Genomic DNA, 21748 nt, shown 5'->3' with positions numbered 1-21748 from the left:
TAGAAAAGTTAACTCACAATTCTATTTTAAATGATTTGTACATTGGAATTTCATAAATTGTCAAATAGTGATTATTTTGAACTAATGCGTGAAACTGGCAAAGTCACAAGTTTACTAACAAATTTTACAAAGCTAACTTATATTGCATGTTGCACTTTAAAACCTGAATTTAAAATCCATGCCTCAGTGACACAAACAACTACTCATGGAATTTGGGAAGGCATTTTAATGAAAAATATTGTGAAAGTACTTTCCTTGATATTAAATTTTTCTTAGTATCTCCAGTGCTTAGCGTGGTGTCTGGCAAATAATAGACACAATAAATACTTGTCATCTTGACTAGGGGCCTTGGGACCCCTCGCTCCATTAGTTTTATTTAAGAAGGTAAAGAAAAAGGAAATTAGGATGTTCAAGTCTATAATTTCTGAAAGTATATTTTAATATAAGTAAAAGGATCAGAAAAAGAAAAATATTCTGGATTATTACTGACTTTTTAAATAATTAAAGTCTTTCATTCAATAGAGGAAAGCTTGTTGGAGGTTTGAACTGTAGTTTGTTTCTGGAAACAAATAACCAACTGAAATATGATACATTAAATTGCTCTAGCTACTCAAATATGTGTATTGAAGCAACTAAAACAAATATATGAAAACATTTTTATTTAAATGATATTTTTGAAATTCAAATACCTAAATAAAGGTTTATTGCAGGAAATATGCTTAAGCATAGAGACATAGTTAATATATTTGCTGACATAGCCAAAGGCATTTGCCTTTTTTTTTCTTTTTTTGGTTTCATTTCGATATGACTAAAATTGAAAATCAAATGAATCACATTATAACAAATATTTCAAAAAGAAAATATTTTAGTCTAAAAGCATTATTCTACTATAGCCCAACCCTTTAAATTTGCAGATGATGAAAGTGGAGGTAGGAGATTAAATAACTTTACAAAAAGTGTGCAGTTGTACTTAGATGGGGATTATGACACAGGTTTCAATTACAGGATTTTTTTTTTAACCCTTAACTTCGGTGTATTGTCTCATAGGTGGAAGAGTGGTAAGGGTGGGCAATGGGGGTCAAGTGACTTGCCCAGGGTCACACAGCTGGGAAGTGGCTGAGGCCGGGTTTGAACCTAGGACCTCCTGTCTCTAGGCCTGACTCTCACTCCACTGAGCTACCCAGCTGCCCCTACAGGATTTTTTTTTATCTCTAAATGTAGAGTCAAAATTAAAGATGGGGATGGTATGCAGCTGCATGACATGTAATATCGGATAGTGAGCAAGGGAAAAATGAGGAATACTCTTAAAATACTAGAATTTATATGTTATAATTTTCCCATTAGAAAAAGTGTTTTCAATAACATGTAGGTATTTATATAAGATAAATGAATTCATAAATGTTATTCTAATGGCCCAACATTTCTTCTGAATAATCTTTACTTCACATCTACGTAGTGTTTTATGGTTTGAAAGACATTTTCTTCAGAAGTAATGACCTGAAGGACATATGATAACTGTTTTCAACTATTTGATGGGCCATCATAGGGAGAAAGGATTAATCTGTTGTTGTTTTGTCCAGAGGGCAGAATTTAGAGCAGTAGTGGAGATTTGAGAAGAGGATATTTTATATTTGATGCCCAAGAACTTTTCTTAAAAATGAGAACTCTTCAAAAGTAGAAGAAAAGTTGACTTCTCCCTCCTTAGAGATTTGGAATAAGAGGGTAGATGACCTCTTGCTAAGTATTTCATTGTGAGGATTCCTTTCAGCATACATTGGATTCTAGCCATTCTGGTTCATACAGATTTTAAATTATATGATTCCATGATTATCTTTATTCAATTGTGAGGTGGGTGATACATATTTTATCCCTATTTGTAGATGAGGAAAGAGTCTCTAAGAGTTTGACTTGTGCATAGGCATATAGATAAGCATTTGAAGAAGGATTCAACTCAGATTGACTAATTCCTGCTTTATTACTCTTTCCACTACAATCCTGCCCCTCTGTTGAGTAGTAAGCCTGAGAGGACACATACTAATGAAAGAAAAAATTAATTTTTATCAATAATTCCTTTTATCTACCAAATGTTGCCCATTCTAGGTTAGGAAAGGTTAGAATGGAATATTTTAAAACGTGGTTCACAAAGTCCTTCCATCAATTCTGTCTGGAATCATAGAATATTAAAATGCATGGACATCAGTTATAATATTTACGCAGCTACCTTACAAATTAAAATGGTGACAGGTAAGGTATTGAAATATAAAACAAAGTATAATTCATTGGAAGGAAGTTTAAATTATACAATTTAATCAGATCATGATAATTGGGCAATGTTGAATATTAAAGTATTTATATGTTTACTTTGCCTTAACTATGATTGTTAGGTGATGCAGGGGATTGAAAACTGTACCAGGAATCAAAAAGACCTGAGTGTGAATCCCATATCAGACGTTGTTTGATTCTAGCCAAGTCACTTAACTTCTGTACCTCAGTTGGCTCATCAGTGAAAGGAGGGAAATAGTACTTTCCAGCATCATTTTAAGAATCAAATGTGATAATAATTGTAAAAGGCTTAACAGTATTTGGCACATATTAAACTCTGTATACATGATAGTTATGATATGATGATGATGATGATGATGATGATGATATACCATACTTATGTTGCTAGGGGGATACAAATAAAAAATACTAGGGCTACAGATACAAAAGCAAGACAATTGCTAGAATGTAAGGAACTTACAAATTAATATAAATTCAAGGAATTATAGAACTTCAGACATGGAAAGAGTCTTTGAAATAAGTTAGTCTAGCACATAGACAGCTATACAAGAATTTTTTTATGATATCCCTAACAAGAGGTCTTCTATTCTCTGCATGAAGACCTTATTTCATTAGGGGTTCATTGATTTCTGAATCAGTGTAGCCCATTTCATATTAAGTCCTTTAAGTCAAATCCTGCATCTTTGCTACTAATCCTAATTTTAGTATTTTTTCAACATGACAGCCCTCCACATTTAGAAGATAGCTATAATACTATTCCTCTCACAAAACTCTACTTTCACCTTATCATCTAATCATTCTTAGTCACTTCAAAGATACTTTGTATAAGTCCCTAAATCTTTCACTATATTTTTTACCCCTCTGCTAATATAATTGCTAATAATAATAACTTTCTTCAGTGTTTTAAGATCTGCATGATGCTTTACATATACTGCCTCATTTGATCCTCACAAATAATGATGTGTCATAGGTACTATTATTATCCCCCTTTTACAAATAAAGAAATTGAAGCTCAGGGGGTTTAACTTTTCCAGTGACACAGAGCTACTAAGTGTCTGAGATGGGATTTGAACTCAGGTTGTCCTCCTCCAATTCCAGAGCTCTATGTACTTTACCATCAAGATGGCTAACCCATTCACTAGATGTTGTTGCTGGTTATTCATTTTCAGTTGTGTCTGACTCTTCACGACCCTCTTTGGGGTTTTCTTGCCAAAGATACTAAAGTAGTTTGCCATTTCCTTCACCAGATCGTTTTACAGATGAGGAAACTGAAGTAAAAGGCGTCTTGCCCAGGGTAATACAGCTGTTAAATGTCTGAGGCCACATCTGAATTCAGGAAGAGAGTCTTCCTAACTCCTTGCAGGGTGCTTTATCCACTGCATCACCAACTGCTCCTTCAGACTCTTTAAATATCAAATTTTTCTAAGAAAAGATGTAAGCACAAGGTCAAATCTTCTAACGAATACTTGCAGAAAGATCAAGAGTGACACTTTTTTTTTTACTATAGTCTTCATTAAAAGATCAGGAGGGTATTTGATACCACAGGGAAGGAGCAAATTGTCACACTTATACTAGAATTGGTAACAATGTTATAAATTTTTCTTTTGGGAATGAATATACTTGGTCATCAACCTGGCACATATTATGCCATATGCAGACTGAAATATTTTATACCATATCAGAAAGCTGATCCTTGTTACAGTTCAGCCTTCCATAATTTCTTCTTATACGATTTTGTCTCAAATGAGAATATGAGAATTATAAAGGAATCCCCTCATCTGAAGGATGATTGTTTTTGCAAAATAGAACATTATACTACTAGTAATAAGAGAAAAAGGACACAACAAAGTAAACAAGTGGCATAATTTTAAAAAATAGCATAAACGTGGATTTTTGAGTACTGGCTTGGCTCCCTGTCAGACATCTCCAATATTGTTTTTCTCTCTCATCATACCCTACTCAAAACACAATTACACTGTTCTGTAGTTTCCTATTCGCAGTTATCAGCAAACAACTACTCTTGTTTATTTTAGGAGCATTGATTTTTGAAGCACTATAAATGGAAGAAGTCTCTTTATGTTTGCTTCTTTATAGAAAAGTCACTTGGATTTTTTAATCTGCAGTTTTCCCCAGAGTGGCCAGTGTTCAGTAAGAAAGACAGTCAGGAAGTACTCTCTAGGCCATTTTAATATCAAATACAAAAGCTTAGAAATCCCCTCTAAATAATTGAAGACAACCATTAGGATGATAGCCAACCAGTCTCTTAATGGAGAGGTCATCAGGGACATTAGGCATAGAACTTCTTTGATAGGTCCAAGGAACTTTTGGTGGTTTGTAATTGATTTTTCTCAGCAGATTTCCTTTTTTCAAATAGTAATTATATCAGTGTCATTAATAATGGCTGCTGCAAGGGGCCTTGATTTTCTCCCCAAGGCAAAAATTATATCTGGTCAGAAAAGCCTCATAATTATTCCTTCTTATTCAGAACAGAGTAGAGACCTAGATTTTTTTTTCTCCCTCATTTGAGAATCTAAGACACTTAAAGCCTTCCCTTGAGGAATCAGGATAATAATAGCAGAGCCGGGAAATGAAGCTACTTACTACACATCGCTTACTATGCGGGAATAAGCTCAGAGATTTTTGTTTTAATAGTTTAACTCCCAGAGCACATTTATAGTAATTATTATTATTATTATTTTAATTCCAAAGGTCTAATTCCAATTTCCCTAGGTTGTTAAAAAATCTCTTTAAATTAAAAAAAAAGTGGGATTGTCACCAAGAAGTTTAAATTTGAAGAAATATGCTGATCAATAGTTTTTAAGGCTACCCAAACATGTATTTTCAAAACTGCTTGGAAGTACAGCAAGTGGCTCCGGATTTGTTCAGTTTATTTAGATCCTCAGATTATTATGTTGGTTGGGTTGGAAATTTCATGGGAAATGGGTTTGTTTTATTAAAGTTTCTTTATCAAGACTGTATAATAAATTAAAGAAAAAGTGGGGGAAGAGAAAAATAATGAACGCATTTTAATATTAGACTCATTATGAAGTACTCTATAGTATTCATTTTTTGAAGCGGTGACACTAAACTTTTTGTAGTCATAACATTCTACACCTGTTTGATTTCATCAGCTTCACAAAAAAGTGCTTGATGGCATCCACTCTGGATATCATCAATTTTGATGTTCCATTAAGTTCCATTCCATTCATATTCCCTTTATTCTTGCCTATTCTATACAATTTTTGTCCATGCCCTTTTACATATTTGCCAAGAGTTCCATTCCACAAGAGTACATTAATGAATGTTCCCACTACTCCTTCTTTTGCTTGTCATAGAGCAAGTCCATCATTTATACATACATGTTAATCATTTAAATAAACCTAGACATAACTCCTAAATTTTTGCTTCACTTCTTGGAAGTTTCTTATTTGCAAAAAAGTCATGGACTATTCATATCCACTGTGCAAAACTCTCCAATGTCCTCCATGTGATAGTTTAAAAAAATATTTTGATACCATCAAATCTGATGATTTTTAGTCTTGCAAAAACATTGGTAGAATATTGATATTTGATGGATTTTGAACATCGAAATGAATAAAGATAATTTTCCTTTGAGAAGTTACTGACATTTCTTCAAATAATACTTTGATATGTCAAAGAATCACAGTTGGGAATCACAATTCTTGACTAATGTTTTAATATTTCACTTGAATACTGACTATTTTCCTACACATTTCTAACATTCATGAGTGATTACAGAGAATGTATATTCATTTTGAAACACTAAGGTGTTCATTATTCTGTGAAAGCATTAAAACTATACTCTTTTGGGAGCTGGTCAACATTAACTGTTACAAATTTTCAACATCTTGAAAAAAAATCTAAGCAACTAAAATCTATTTTTTGTGAATTTATCATATCTCACAAACATAACATCAGAAAATTTACTATTAATTGAACTTTTCTGTTAGTCTTGAAGTGGGAGTACATGAGATTTCCTGAAGTCCAAACTCTGGATAACTATCATGTTTTGAATATGTACCTAGTAGTGATCAGTGAGAATATAATATTTGTCATCATTACCATTATCAGATTTCTTTTTTAAACCCATACCTTTCATCTTGGAGTCAATACTGTGTATTGGCTCCAAAGCAGAAGAGTGGTAAGGGCTAGAAAATGGGGGTCAAGTGACTTGCCCAGGGTCACACAGCTGGGAAGTGGCTGAGACCAGGTTTGAACCTAGGACCTCCCGTCTCTAGGCCTGGCTCTCAATCCACTGAGCTACCCAGCTGCCCCCTCCCCATTATCAGATTTCCAAATTGGTAAAACATAATGAGATTTAAAGTGAATTCTCATAATCTCAAATAAAACTTGTGGTGCCAGACAGAAAGACTGGAATAATTTCTTGAACAATCTCTCATTTCTTGTTCCATTTTGGATACTGGTGAGTAAGAAGGGAAATATTAAAGACCTATTTGGTTAATTTTTTGTAGTCAGGAAGTGAATTTATGAATAATTTGTTTTTTGCAAAACCTATAAATGAGTAAAAGTCTGAGGAAAGGGTACTTGGCAGTGCATGACTAGAATATATACTTTTAGGGAAGGAAATTATGTTTTAGTTTTAATCTACGGATGTTGACCATTGAAGTGAACAGTATGTTCTCCGCAGAACTTGGAAGGCCATTGCTCTAACTGAAAGAAATATGTACATGTACATATGGCAAAAAAGTATGGAACCAAATTTCAACCACTTACCAATAAGGACAACATAAATAATATATATGAATGTAATCAAATAGTATTTTGCAATAAGAAATGATGGAAAATTTTAGAGACAGCTGGGAAAACTTGTATGAACTAATGTAGAGTGAAGTGAGAAGAAGCAAGAGATCAATTTATATAACAATATTATAATAATAAAAGTATAATTTCCAGAGAAAAAGCAATGGCGGCAAGAACTAGAATAAAAAGGTTATAGTAAATTTCTTTCCTTATTCTCAATGTATGCCTCTGTCCTCCTAAATAACCTATCTCAGAGAAATATTTTTGGGAAAATGTAGGAAAAGTATAAAAACTTGTTTTTCATCTTAAAAAAAAACTTTGCCTTCTATCTTAGAATCAAGACTGTGTATTGGTTCCAAGGCAGAAAAGCTGAAAGGACTAGATAAGGGGATTAAGTGACTTGCCCAGGGTCACACGGCTAGGAAGTATCTGAGAACCAGGACATCCTGTAGATCTCAATCTACTGAGCCACCTAGCTGGTCCCTTATTCATCTTTTGGTTCTCTTCCTTTACTAATGTCAATAAGGGACAGTCATGAGTATGAAGATCTTGAGTTAGTGATTAATATATTATCAAGGTGCTTCTTGAGGAAGATTTCTCTGTGTCTCTGTCTCTGGCTCTGTCTCTGGCGCTCTCTCTCGCGCTCGCACGCTCTCGCTCTCTCGCTCTCACTGTCTGGCTGCCTAGCCTTTCTGTCTCTGCCTCTCCTTCTGTCTCTGTTTCTCTGTCTCTCCTCTCCTTTTCTGTTTCTTTCATTTACCAGGTGTCATCTAATATAATACACTATTAGGAAAATCCCCCAATCCTCACTTTTACAGTATCAGTTTTGCTATCTGAGAGTCAATTTTTGTAACAGGACTAAGAAAGAAAAAGAAGAGAAAGAAGAAGCCAGGATAGAGAAAATGAAGAAAGGAAAAGGAGGGAAAGAGTAATTATGCCCTTTTGGAACAGACCCACCCCACCTTCTGAAGTAGGAGGGCAGAATTAAGCTGCCAAAAGAAGAGCTAGAATGTTAACAACTCATACTTCAAGTATTGCTGTCAGATTTGAATAATGTCTTCTTAAATAGAAACTTTGGATTGCTAAATCTAAGAGCAAAACATCTCCTGTGATGTGCACAGCATATATTTAAGAACATACTTTGAAAGTGAAATGTTAATGTTACTAATTTTAAATGTTTATGTGCATTATTAGCATAACCTGATGTCTAATTTGTAAGACTAATTCTGATATTTCATTTTTAATGTTAAATGTTTTCACAGTTTTTAAAAGATGAAGATTCTTATTTTAAGCAATTAATTATCCATCTCCAAATAAAATGTTTAGCCTCAGCTTTTTCTAAAGCAATTTCTCCAAGACAATGAACTTATATTTTTGGAAGTAATTAACTGATATATACTGATGCAGATGTTATCTTTTAAAATGTAGAAATTGGTTCTGCTCTAACATACTGAGATCTCAGCCTCTGCTTGTAAGTTTGAACAGATTCACTACATCCTTAAGAGACTGACGAATTCCTCTGAGATTTGAACTGCAAATTGGGTAATTTTAACTAGATGGTGATATTCTAATGAGGTAGTGAATGCCAGCCTAAAGATTTATTCGGCTATCATAATGACAACTTCAGAGACATACACTGTCCTTTGATTTTCATAGAGTAGGCAGGGACCTTAGAGATCATCTGGTCCAACTTCTCTCATTTTGCTAATAAGAAACTGAAGCACTGGGAGGCACATAGGTAATTAGCTACAAAACTAGGGCTAAAACATAGGTTCTCTGACTGTGCCCAAGCATCTTTTCACCAGGTCGTGATGCCTTTTAATTCTATCCACTCTTTTTTCTTCCATTAAAAAATAAAAATAAAATCAAACCCCACTATCAACTAAATAACTAAATTTCCTAAGAAAAAAAAGAACATATAGCAATAACATAAGTGATAACTTATAAACCTCTATGTGCCATCTCTCTCTTCATTATATTTATCACCCCTGTTATTATAATTTAGACATCATAATTTCACCAATATGTTCTAACCCTTTCAGAGTTCTTTTCACTCAGCCAGGCAGATTTGATTTGTAGACTCATTTGATCTTGTCTGTTTTGTTTGAATCATTGTCTGGGTTAGGTAGTTTTCAATTAGCCATTTGTAACATTTAGCTCCTGTCTCTGGTATTCTTCATGGCATTTTCAGCTATTGATATCAGTAGAGGTTTTTTCCTTCCTGTTCAGCATCCAATTCCTATTAAAAAATGAGGGGTTTAAATATGGTGACTGCTCACTTCACAGAAGTTCCCATGATCATTTTTCCCTAATGAAAAAGGACTGATCACCTGAAGGAAGTTTCAAATGGTTAATACCCTTTTGTTAAATTTCTCAGATTAATGAATAGAAAGAAAAGACATCCTAGTCACATTGATCTTTCCAGAACTCTTTGACTATGCTGAATCTCCATACTATTGACTACCTCTTTTCTTCTAGCCTTTTTATTCCTTACTTTCTTCCCAAAGACTTTTTCTAGTTCCATTGGATTGCTTACTGTTCTTCCATTAGTTAATCAGTCAATAAGTATTTACTTAGCACCTACTACATTCCAGATACTGCTAAATTTGGGGGACACAATGAAAGGCAAAAGATAACCCCTGCCCTCAAGAAACTCACAGTCGGATGAGAGACAACAAGAAAACAGATATGTATAAACAAGATATGTACAAGATTAATAGGAATAAGCAACAGACATAAGGCATTGAAGCTAAGAAAGATTAGGAGAGGCTTCCTTTAGAAGAAGGGTTTGGAACGTGAAGGAAGCCTTGGAAACCCAGGAAATGGAGATGAGAAGGGAGAGAGCATTCAAACATGTGTGTCAGTAAAGGCAGTGGTGGGACTCAATTATAAAGTACTTTGAATACCAAACAGGATTTTACATTTAATCTTGTAGGAGATATGGTATCAGTAGCTGAGGATAAAAGGGGATATTTTAAAGAGATGCTTCAAAAGTGAAATTGCAAAGGTTTTGGGAAACAGAATGGATAGGGGGCTGATGGATAGAAAAGAGTCAAGTACAGCATTTAGGTTGCAAGCCTGGTGGCCTGGAAGGATGGTGTTGATAATAGGGAAGTTTAGAAGTGGACATGATTAGTGGGAGCAGGGCAGAAACAATGAGTTCATTTCTAATACACTAATTATTAATTATTACTAATTAATAATAATTATTAATCTTATGTTTGTGGACTTAATTTTTTAAAAAATTTTCTTTATTTTATTCCATTAACAAATCTACACAAAAGTTTTCCAAAGTTATATAATTCATGTTGTGTCCCTTCCCTCTCCCACAGTTGATAAGCAATTCCACTGTATTTCTGTATTATTCATTTTTGTAACGGAGTAATCTTTTAAAACCAAAACCCCAAATCATATACCCAAATAAACAAGTGATAAATCATATGTTTTCTTCTGCATTTCTAATCCGTGAACTTAATTTTTTAAAAAAATCGATATATTGGTTTCCTTTGCAATCATATGCATTTTATTTTATGTTTTAAAACATTATTTGGAGGCATCCATAGGCTTCACCAGACTATCATGATACAAAAAGGTTAAGAAAAAAATGTCATGATGCTCCATTTTCCAACTTTATACCTCTGCATTGACTTTCTTTGATGTATCTACAATGTTCTTCCTTCTCACCTCTGCCTTTTAGCTTCCTTTGTTTCCTTCACTTCTTAGACCAAATTATATTTTCTTTAAGAGGCCTTATTCTGATTCCATTGTTGTCAGTGCCTTCCCTCTGACTTATTTTCCATATACTCTGCATATATGTTGTATATACTTAATCATTCATAAATTTTCCCACTAGATTATATGTTCTCCTTGAGGGTAGGGACTATTAATGCTTTTTTTTGTATCTCTAGCATTTAGCTTTATGCCACAACGTATGTATTAAACCTTTATAAATGCTGTTTTTTATTAATTATAGTAAGCTGATTCATAATGTCAAAGAATACCAGACTAAAGTTAATTGCAGAGGGAAGAACAGTCTCAGTTAGTAATTGTAATGATTTATTATTTGTAATTCTATTCTGAAAAGATTATTGTTTAGTGGTCAGGGTTTTGAATGCAGTACTCCTTACATAAAGATATGTTTATACTTTCAAGTTGACTAAGGAAAAAAGATTCACCAAAATTCCACTTATTAAGGGTAACAATCAAGGTAAAACCTAGGAATGATTAGTGAAGAAAAAGTTGTAACTTTAGAGAAAATTTTTAGTACTTTAATAGAATTATAAGATTTAGAGGTAGAAGTGAACTTAGAGATCCTTGGATCTTAGATTTGGAGATAGAATTATTCTTAGAAGCCATCATGTCCAACTATCTGATTTTACAGATGAAGAAACTGAGGCTGATATCACGGGTTGATCCAGTACTACATAAACCCTAAGTATCTGAGGCAATACTTGAACTCAGATCTTACTGACTCAAAACCTGGCACTCTATCACTGTACCAACCAAATGTCTCAAATCATTGGGTTCATCTTCTTTATGAAGAAACTGAGGCCCAAAGAAGGGACATTATTTACCCCAGATTTTACAGATAATACATTTGGTATTAAATTATATACTTTGGAAGGAAAACAAGTTCTCTTTACACTGTTACCACTGTTTGGCAATATTTGCATGCTAATATTTAGAAGGTTATTTATTAGTTATTGTTCTTGTGGTTGGTTGGGATGGCGATAAAGGTTTATCTTCTATTATTTACAATAATAAGATTTATATTTTTCTGTCAAACTAGGTTTTCACAAATAATATTTGACGATTAATTGCTGGCAGGGTAGAATGCTTTCTTTTCTGCCTGCAGCCTTGATGGCATTTTGAATTTTGCTCCAATATTCATTTGAAGTATTTTATTTCTCCTGTGTTTTTGTGAGGATTCTTGGATTTTGTTTGTTTGTTTTGCTCTGATACCAAATTAGGTACAGGGTTATTTTGTGCTCTGGTTGTCCCCAAGAAGTATTTGTTTTTCTTTTCACCTATAGGCAGAATCTAAAAATACTGGCTGCCTCTGCTAGAAGTCTGGTAAATTCCTGTGTTAAGCTGTCATACAACCCCCTTGTAGTAGTGTCCCACATGTTACATTTAAGTGGTAATTGGAGTATTCTAAAATTCTGTTTTGTCATTGGATTACTGGCATTTATGGAGCTACAGTGGATGGTGGAAGAAAAAAAAATTTACAGTAAAATCATACAAATCCATTGAACTAAATAGGGATGAAAGTTAAAAAAGGAAAACTTTCTGAAAAGTTTTCTGAAGGTTAATAAACAAGCACTGAGTCTGAATCTGTCTTAAGTTTGGCTGTAGGAGTTGTACACAGAATCGAAGGCAATGAGGCTCTGGGAGAGGTGACAGCAGTCAGAAAATGATCTAGCTTGGTACTGCTAGGGTGTTCTGCCAACAACAAGCCCCAATCTGTACAGCTCCTGTTGTGCTGTAGAAATGTGAATCCTGTGAATAATCCTTTTTGGGACCAGAGATGGGAGCAGAGCTCAGAGAGGTGGCTCTTTGTTTCTTTCCTTTTATTGAGAATTTTGCAGAAAAGGTTTTTTTCCACATGCAGAGGGAAGACTCAAGCTGTTTTTGTTTTAGCAGAGCCTTACTTGTAAATGCATACAGGGAGGGAGTTTTCCTCCTCTTTGTGGTCTAAATACAATTTCCCATGTGACAGTAAAAGAGTATTTTGTGAACTGAGAAATTTAAGTCAAGTAAAATAATTTATCATAATATATTTAAAGTTAGAAACAGCTCTTTATGAGTTTGTACAATGTAGAAAAAGCATTAGAGTATACAGAGTAGTTAATTATTTAAATTTAAATTTCCCTCTCTATATTTATAGATATGTAATACACATGCATTTACAAATGTATGTATATGTATTCACACATAAACATTATGTGTGCATATGTGAATATGGGTAAGAAAGAATGTTTTTTGGGGAGGTCAATTGCTAGCCAATACCATTGATTCTATAACCAATATAATTGTACAATTATATAACTATCCAGTTGGTGTATTATTCTAGTGTTGGATTTAAAAATCAGTCTGGCAGTCTACTGAACTATTTCTGGCCTGGGCTAGCTACCCCCAGCCCCCAAGGTTTCCCAGCACAGTCTTCCTTATCTCCCCCTATCATAAACCTAAAACTGAAGCTATAGGAATGTTTGTCTATGTTTGCCTGCTTTACAATGTTTGCCAAATGCTTCCTGACCCCTGACCCTGAAACCCCCCTCCCCAGATGCTTCCTGACCACCTGTCCCTGACACTACCTTGATAATTATGTATGTACCAACCCCCTTCCCCAAACATTTCTATATAAACTCTTGGCTGAGAATTCCAAGGGGTTGTTCAGGCATGCCTCTCTGCCTAGCGACCCTAGCTATTATTGCTAGTAAAGAATGAGCCTCTTCTTGCATATTGCATTGTCAGTGTGATTCTTCCTCTGGCCATGATCGAACCTGGGTTAGGTATTAAAATTTGGGTACAACACTAGTAGTATATTCAACATTTTATAGATTTTATAAGATAGCCTGGGAGAAAATTGTATTGCTCAACAGATGAGAACCATCTAATTAACTAATAACATTTTAGATCTAAGAATCTTTCCTGAATTACAGAAATAACTTTTAAACATCATAAAAAATAGAGAGAATGGAAGGGAAATGGATCATAAGTGGTCTAATTAAGGAATACTTTTGATCAGTGTTCTTTTATGTAAAAGTGTATATTTTCCTCTTGTTTTACATACTATACCTTTTTTCATTAGGGCAAGAAAGACCATTAACATACAAAAGAGCTCTAGGAACTCAAATTGCTGCAGTGTTAAGTAAACATTTAGGCAACAAACTAGAACTACTTAAGTATGTAGAAGGGCTTTTAGAGAAGGAGAGAGGATCAAGAGTAGAGTTTTGTAGACATTGAGTTTCATATGCCCTTAGAAACAGCATCAGTTAAACTGTTTTTGTTGGAAACATCTCACCTGAATGAGAAAACCTGGGTTTGATTTGGGCATTGACTTAACAACTCTTGAAAATTTATATTAAGAAGATTCTAATTTAAGGTCTAAATCACATTTGATGAAAAAAATTAACATTGATTTCATCCTATCTCTGCATTATTTAATGTCAAAATGTATTTTCTGGGTAACCTACCTTTTAAAAGGGTTATTTAGTGAGATTTAGTAATGTTTTTACTCCATTCCAACAGTTATTTCCCAATTTGTGGCATATTCTAAGTTATAGAATACAGTTCTGGTAGTTTACTTAAGTAAAATGCAACACTGATTTAATGCTTTTCAGTTTCAGATCTATCTATGATTAAATGCATAAATGGTGTAGGTATCTTTCTATCCATTTTGAAAATATTAAGTCTGAGATACATAGAGATTAATTGACTTTCCTCAGGTCATAGCCAGAGATAAGATCTGAACTTGGGAGTTCTTTGCTTCTAATTCTATTCTTAATTCCCTAATAGTAGATCATGCTATTCTCAAAATAAACTTCACAAAATTCTTCTATTGCAACCCCGAAATGAAACTACAAGAAACATTTATTTACACAGGAACAAATGTTTCAAGGGACAATATGCATGCTATAGTGACTGATACTTTCTTAGAGAATTAATAATCCTATTATTGTATATGGTTAAGAGTCTAGAAGACCAAAGTTTCCATTTTATTGACTGATTATAAATTCATTCATTCATTTATCTGCCTGCCTATCTACCTATCTACCTACCTATCTATCTATCTATCTATCTATCTATCTATCTATCTATCTATCTATCTATCTATCTATCTATCTATCTATCTACCTGACTGTCTATCTATCTATCTATCCATCTATCTATCCTGTGACTTTGTTGGTATATGGAACTCCATTAAGAGCAAACTCCCTCTAACAATGTACATTGGTAACTTATTTGAAACTTATAGTCTTAAAGAATTGCCTAGAGAGCCAAGACATCATATATACATATACTTACATATATATATTTAAATAAAATATAGTAAGATTCAGTAAAAGAAAATATTATATATATATACATATATATATTCTACTCCTGCCCTATTCTTCATATGAGCTCTTCTGAGTCTGTCTAGTACTTTATTTACATATAATAAGGATTAACATCTATGATTGTCATCTAAAAGAAAGATCTTGTTTTTCAATGTAAATAACTGATCCAAATATCAAGGAATATTATTTTCAAGCAACTTCCCTTACTTCCCCAATTTAAAAAAATTTGCATATAACATGTAATAGTTTTGGCAAAGGGTAGGGGTATATTTCAGTTTGCTCCCAGATTATACAATATGGTGATTCCATTTATAAAATTCTTCCTAATTGAAGAAAAATATCAGTTTTTTGGCAGATAAAATATAAATTGATGGGGCCATACTATTTCCAAGTAGACTACAAAGTCCCCTAAAACAAGCTCACAATAATAGAAGTGAATGTATCAATGCAACTTTAATCTACATAAGACAGAATCATTAACAAATAAAAAAGAAAGTAAGAAATCAGAATGAAATCAAAAGAATACAAGGATTAAGCCAAAAAACAAGAATCAGAGTCAACTTATCTAATTGGTATCAAAAGTCACAACAAACTAAATATATGTATATGTATATATATATACACACATATATATACATATATATGTATTGGTGATTTATAAAGACGTATATGTGTATTTTTTTTTCTGGGAGCTCCAAATACAACCTACTTTCTCATAGTACTTGATCTCGTAGTCCAGAATGGCTCCATTGGAAAACTCAGGTGCTTGCCATGAGAGGGCAATGCTATTTTGGGATGCCCAGTCCTTCCTTATATTACCTATCAGGGATGGTGCTGAAAGGGAAAGAGAATAACTAAGAGTTAATAGGCAAGCACTTTCCATATTCTTTTCTCTAATGTTTTTACTTCCCAGAAAAAAAAAAAGTAAATTATGGTTGAGGGTGAGATATATGATCTATTAAATTGTTCGTTTGATTTGTTTCCTTTTTATATTTGTCTTAGGGTCTACTCCAGTAACCCTAATTCAAATACAAAAATATATTTAGAAACAGCACTAAGGAAATGCAGAATAATGAAACAATCCCAAACTTTCTAAGAATAAAGAATCAAATTCATTAATCTATAGCCACTTTAGAATGTCAGTGTAAGAAAAGACTGGTTTTAGTCTATGCTCAGAAATTCAAAAAGTCTATATTCTCTGCTTTTTGGCAATTTAAAAGTTATTTTTCATAACAAAATAGTAAGAATCAGTGGCAATCTCAGAATTTTGTCATTTTCCTTCCAATTTCTTAGGACCTTTTAAATCTTAATACTTAAGTATGCTTAAGACTTTGTGATCTTAGAATTTTTTGTAACATTATTGACAATATTTCTACTACTTTGTACTATCTTAGCTCCTAAATCTGATTACCATGAAATATTTAACTTTATTTTTATATATTGTTTATAATATCAGAAAGTAGAGAATTTTTATACTGTTATAAAAACGTTTACCAAATTTTAAAGACTCCTCAATATCTCCATCCTTTTTCCTTACCCATAGCCTTATCTTATACACACTAAACTCATTTAAGTAGATCTTGGTTTGGGCATATAATCACAAACATATAAAGCATAAAAGTTAAATCATATAATTTAAAAATAGCTTATTCAAGTAGGTAATTTCTCTCAATCATTGTGACATGTCTTCTTTAGTTTAAAAGTTGTTCCCAAATAGTTAAAAATAGGTGCTTAAATCAGTGACAGCAAAAGTATTCCTTATTAGGTAATTATTAGTTATATAAGTTAGTGTAAAATTAATATCTTCTTTTAAGCCTGAATCAATCAGATTAGCTATTTATATTACCAAGTTAATTAGAAAATAAATGTTTTCCTTAGCTTTGGTCATTATTTCTATTTGAATTAAAATAATTGTTATTTTACACTACTTAAATTTGTTTATATAGGGTTTTTTTTACAAATAAAATAAGAAAGTTATTCTACTCAAGAATAACCTTTAATCAGCATATATTAAGTTCCTCCTAAATGCTAGTCATGGTGCTAAGTGCTGGGGACTCAAAGAGAGGTAATAACAATCCCTCTCCTCAAGAAGTTCACTTTCCAATAGGGAAGACAGAATGCAAATAAAGTAGATAAACACAAGATCTATACAGAAAAAACATCAAAGGCAGTTTTAGAGAGGCAGGAATTGGTAGGAAAGGCCTACTGCTAAGAGCGGGAAATCAGAGGAGATTTGAAGTTAGCTAAGCAAAGTAAGAGGGAGTAGCACATTGCATTGATAGGGGTCAGCCTGTGCAAAGCCCAATGATAAGAGATGGTTTACTGTGAGCAAGAAATAAAAAAGCAGTCTAGTGCAAGGAACAGAGTAAAATGTCAAGAGTGGAAGGTAGAAAGGGGTCAGGTTATGAAGAACTCTCAATTCTACACAAAAGATTTCACAATCTTTTGCATGTTGTGCTGAAAACAATTTTGGCCATTGTCTCTTTTTTCTCCTCACAAAATTCTCAGATTCTATACCAAGAGCATTCTGAGTCTGGGAATTTTAGCCTCATTGTGCCAAGAACTAGACCCCCACTCCAATTCCTAGCCATCGCCACAGCATGACATTGCAACCTGATCTCCACATCCAGATCTTTTCATATGTTGTCTTCCCTAATTAAAATGTCATCTCCTCAAGGCCAGTGTCTATATTTCTTACTTGTATTTGTATCTTCCAAACTTAGTATGGCCTGCCACATATTAAGCACTTATTAAATAATGGGAGTGTTATATTTCCTATCTCTTGCTATGCAGTTTTGACTTGAATATCTTGTCTGGCCCTTTCTAGCCTCATTACCCTATAGAAAGAAGGAAGAGGAATGGTGAAGTGATTATCACCTGACAGCTGAGAACCTTCCCTCATATTTACTACAATAATTGAGGTCACTTATCATGAGCTCCTTCTTATCCCCTCTCTTATCACTCAGATGCCTTCTATCATTGTCTCCTCTTTCATCCCCATTTTACATGATGAGATGCTCTTACTCCTTCCCAACACTAACCCTTTGACTTCCTCAAACAAACCCATTACTTCCCATCATCTCCAGAAGATTATCCCATCTGCCATCCTTACTCTATCATTTATTTTCATTTTCTTCTTGTTTATTGCTTAGTCTTTACTCCTTACCACCTGCCCATGTCTCTCTTATACTAAAAAAAAAAACAAAAACAAAAACAAAAACACAAAAAAACTTACTTGATCCTTACATACCGACAAATTGTCTTTTATCTTTTCTACTTTTTATAGCTAAACTCCTTGAAAAGACTGTCTATATTGGTGCATCCACGTTCTTCTTAAATCCTAAGATCCAGCTTCTGATCTTATCATTCCATCACAACCACTATCTCCAAGGTTATTATTGATTTTTCCAAAACCAATAGCCATTTCTCAATCATTATTCTATGTAGCTTTTCTTCAACCTTTGACATTATTGATCACCTTATCCTCCTTGACATTCTACTCTCTTTAGGTTTTCAGGACACCATTCTTGCCTGGTTCTCCTTCTACCCATCTGATTGCTCCTTCTCAGTTTAAGCTGCTCTTCATTCAGAACATGTTTTGTAACTATAACTGATCCACATTGTTCTGTTTTGGGTCCTCCTCCCTTCTTCCTCTTAGTGATCTCATTAGCTTCTGTAGATTTAATTACCATCTCTAACCTGATGACTCAAACCTATCTCTCCTGCCACAACTTCTCTCCTGGTCTCCAATATCGCATTGCTAGCTGCCTTACAGATATCTCAAACTGGAAATCATGTAGACATCTTAAACTTAAAAGATTCAAAACTAGAATCATTCTTTTTCCCTTTCTTTATCTCTGCCTGCTGGTCTCCTAAAAGACTCAACTGAAATCTAATTTTCTACAGAAACTCTTTCCTAAATCCTTTAAATTCTAGTGCCTTCCTTTGTTAGTTATTTCCTTTTTATCTTGTGGTTATCCAGTTTGTATTTTTGGATGTTTGTTGTCTCCCCCATTAGATTATGAACTTCCTGAGGACACATTAACTTTTGTCTCTTTTTGTATTCCCAGCACTTAGCACATAGTTGGCACTTAATGCCTATTGAATGATTGCCCTATGTGTCTGTCTATATTGGTGATTCCCAAAGTGGATGCCACTGCCCCCTGGTGGGTGCTGCAGCAATCCAGGGGGGGCAGTGAATAACTGTAAGGGAATGGTGATAGTATGTGACGGGGGCTCTAAGTAATATTTTTTCTGGAAAGGGGGCCATAGGCCAAAAAAGTTTGGGAACCACTGGTCTATATCATTTATTTATCATGTTATCTTTATTTTTACTGTTTTTTATTGGTGGTAGAGTGGAGAGAGTATGACATTCTCAGTGCTATGCTTTTGGGAAATCCCTTTAGGAGCTGAGTAGATGATGAATTGATGTGGGTGGAAACTTAAGGGATGGAGATCAATTAAAAGGCTAATTCCAAATAAACCAAGAAAGCCTTGCAGTTCATGTCTGTCACGCCAAGTCTTCAACCTGTGCCAAAATGTCTGCTCTAGTGAGTGGTGAAAGTCCTTCCAAGAAGACTAACGAAGGGTAGTGCCTAGAGACTTCAAAGTGGGGCTGAGGCACCAGGAGGCAGAGAATTCACTTAACTTACCTGATATTGTCAGCAATCACATGCCAACACCACCACTCTTTAAGGTCACTCACCACTTCCACCTATGGCTAATCTCATTCTCTATGGTAAGCAAACACTAATTCTTCCCTTCCTAATCCCTGTGATACTGAATTACCCATTACCTAAGAATAAACCACCTTTCTCTCTCACTTCTGTGGTTTGTTGTCTTTTTTTTTTTTTTGACAGTGGCTATCTAGTTTTTTTATTTTTTTATTTTTTTTTAATTTATACATTTATTAATACTTATTTTTAAAATGGTTACATGATTCACGCTCCTACTTTCCCCTTCACAACCTGCACTCCCCCCACCCATGGCCTATGCACATTTCCACTGGTTTTGTCATGTGTCCTTGATCAAGACCAATTTCCAAATTGTTGGTAGTTCCATTGGTGTGGTAGTTTGGAGTCCACATCCTCAATCATGTCCACCCCGACCCATGCATTCAAGCAGTTGTTTTTCTTATATGTTTCCTCTCATGCAGTCCTTCCTCTGAATGTGGGTAGCTTTCTTTACCATAAATCCCTCAAAATTGTCCTGGGTCATTGTATTGCTGCTGGTACAGAAGCCCATTACATTTTATTTTACCATAGTATATCAGTCTCTGTGTACAATGTTCTTCTGGCTCTGCTCCTTTCGCTCTACATCAGTTCCTGGAGGTCTTTCCAGTTCACTTGGAACTCCTCCAGTTTATTATTCCTTTTAGCACAATAGTAATACATCACCAGCATATACCACAGTTTGTTCAACCATTCCCCAATTGAAGGACATACCCTCCTTTTCCAGTTTTTTTCCACCACAAAAAGCGCAGCTATAAATATTTTCGTACAAGTCTGTTTATCTATGATCTCTTTAGGGTACAAACCCAACAATGGTATGGCAGGCATTCTTTTATAGCCCTTTGAGCATGATTCCAAATTGCCAGCCAGAATGGTTGGATCAGTTCATAACTCCACCAGCAATGCATTAATGTCCCAATTTTGCCACATCCACTCGAGGATTCATTACTCTCCCCTTCTTTCATTTTAGCCAATCTGCTAGGTGTGAGGTGATACCTCAGAGTTGTTCTGATTTGCATTTCTCTAATTATGAGAGATTTAGAACATTTTCTCATGTGCTTATTGATACTTTTGATTTCTTTACCTGAAAATTGCCTATTCATGTCTCTTGCCCATTGATCAATTGAGGAATGGCTTGATTTTTTATACAATTGCTTTAACTCCTTGTGTATTTGAGTAATTAGACCCCTGTCAGAGTTTTTTGTTATAAAGATTGTTTCCCAATTTGTTGTTTCCCTTATGATTTTGACTACATTGTTTTTGTTTGTACAAAAGCTTTTTAGTTTAATATAATCAAAACCATTTAATTTACATTTTGTAATTTTCTCTACCTCTTGCTTGGTATTAAAGTCTTTCCTTTCCCAGAGATCTGACAAGTATACTATTCTGTGTTCACTTAACTTATTTATAGTTTCCCTCTTTATATTCAAGTCATTCACCCATTCTGAATTTATCTTGGTGTAGGGTGTGAGATGTTGATCTAGACCTAATCTCTCCCTTATTGTTTTCCAAATTTCCCAGAAGTTTTTGTCAAATAGTGGATTCATGTCCCAAAAGTTGGGCTCTTTGGGTTTATCATACACTGTCTTGCTGATGTCATTTACCCCAAGTCTATTCCACTGATCCTCCTCTCTATCTCTTAGCCAGTACCATATTGTTTTGATGACTGCTGCTTTATAGTATAGTTTAATATCTGGTACTGCTAGGCCCCCTTCCTTCATATTTTTTTTCATTATTTCCCTTGATATTATTAATCTTTTGTTATTCCAAGTGAAATTTGTTATAGTTTTTTCTAATTCAGTAAAGAAGTTTTTTGGTAGCTTGATAGGTATGGCACCAAATAGGTAAATTAATTTAGGTAGAATTATCATTTTTATTATGTTAGCT

General features: G+C 34.1%; 1 protein-coding gene across 1 annotated transcript in view; it reads right to left on the bottom strand.

Moving 5' to 3' along the window:
* The window catches only part of EPHA6 (EPH receptor A6), a 1373534-nt gene that overhangs the window by 472858 nt on the left and 878928 nt on the right, over positions 1-21748 (bottom strand). The window contains exon 4 of the mRNA XM_044666934.1: positions 15841-15965. Coding sequence (XP_044522869.1) covers positions 15841-15965 — 125 coding nt within the window. The remainder of the gene's footprint in view (positions 1-15840; positions 15966-21748) is intronic.

Source organism: Gracilinanus agilis, chromosome 3 (assembly GCF_016433145.1).
Source record: "Gracilinanus agilis isolate LMUSP501 chromosome 3, AgileGrace, whole genome shotgun sequence".
Taxonomy (NCBI): Eukaryota; Metazoa; Chordata; class Mammalia; order Didelphimorphia; family Didelphidae; genus Gracilinanus; species Gracilinanus agilis.
The sequence above is the reverse complement of the archived record's forward strand: the minus strand, read 5'-3'. Positions and strand labels throughout refer to the sequence as shown.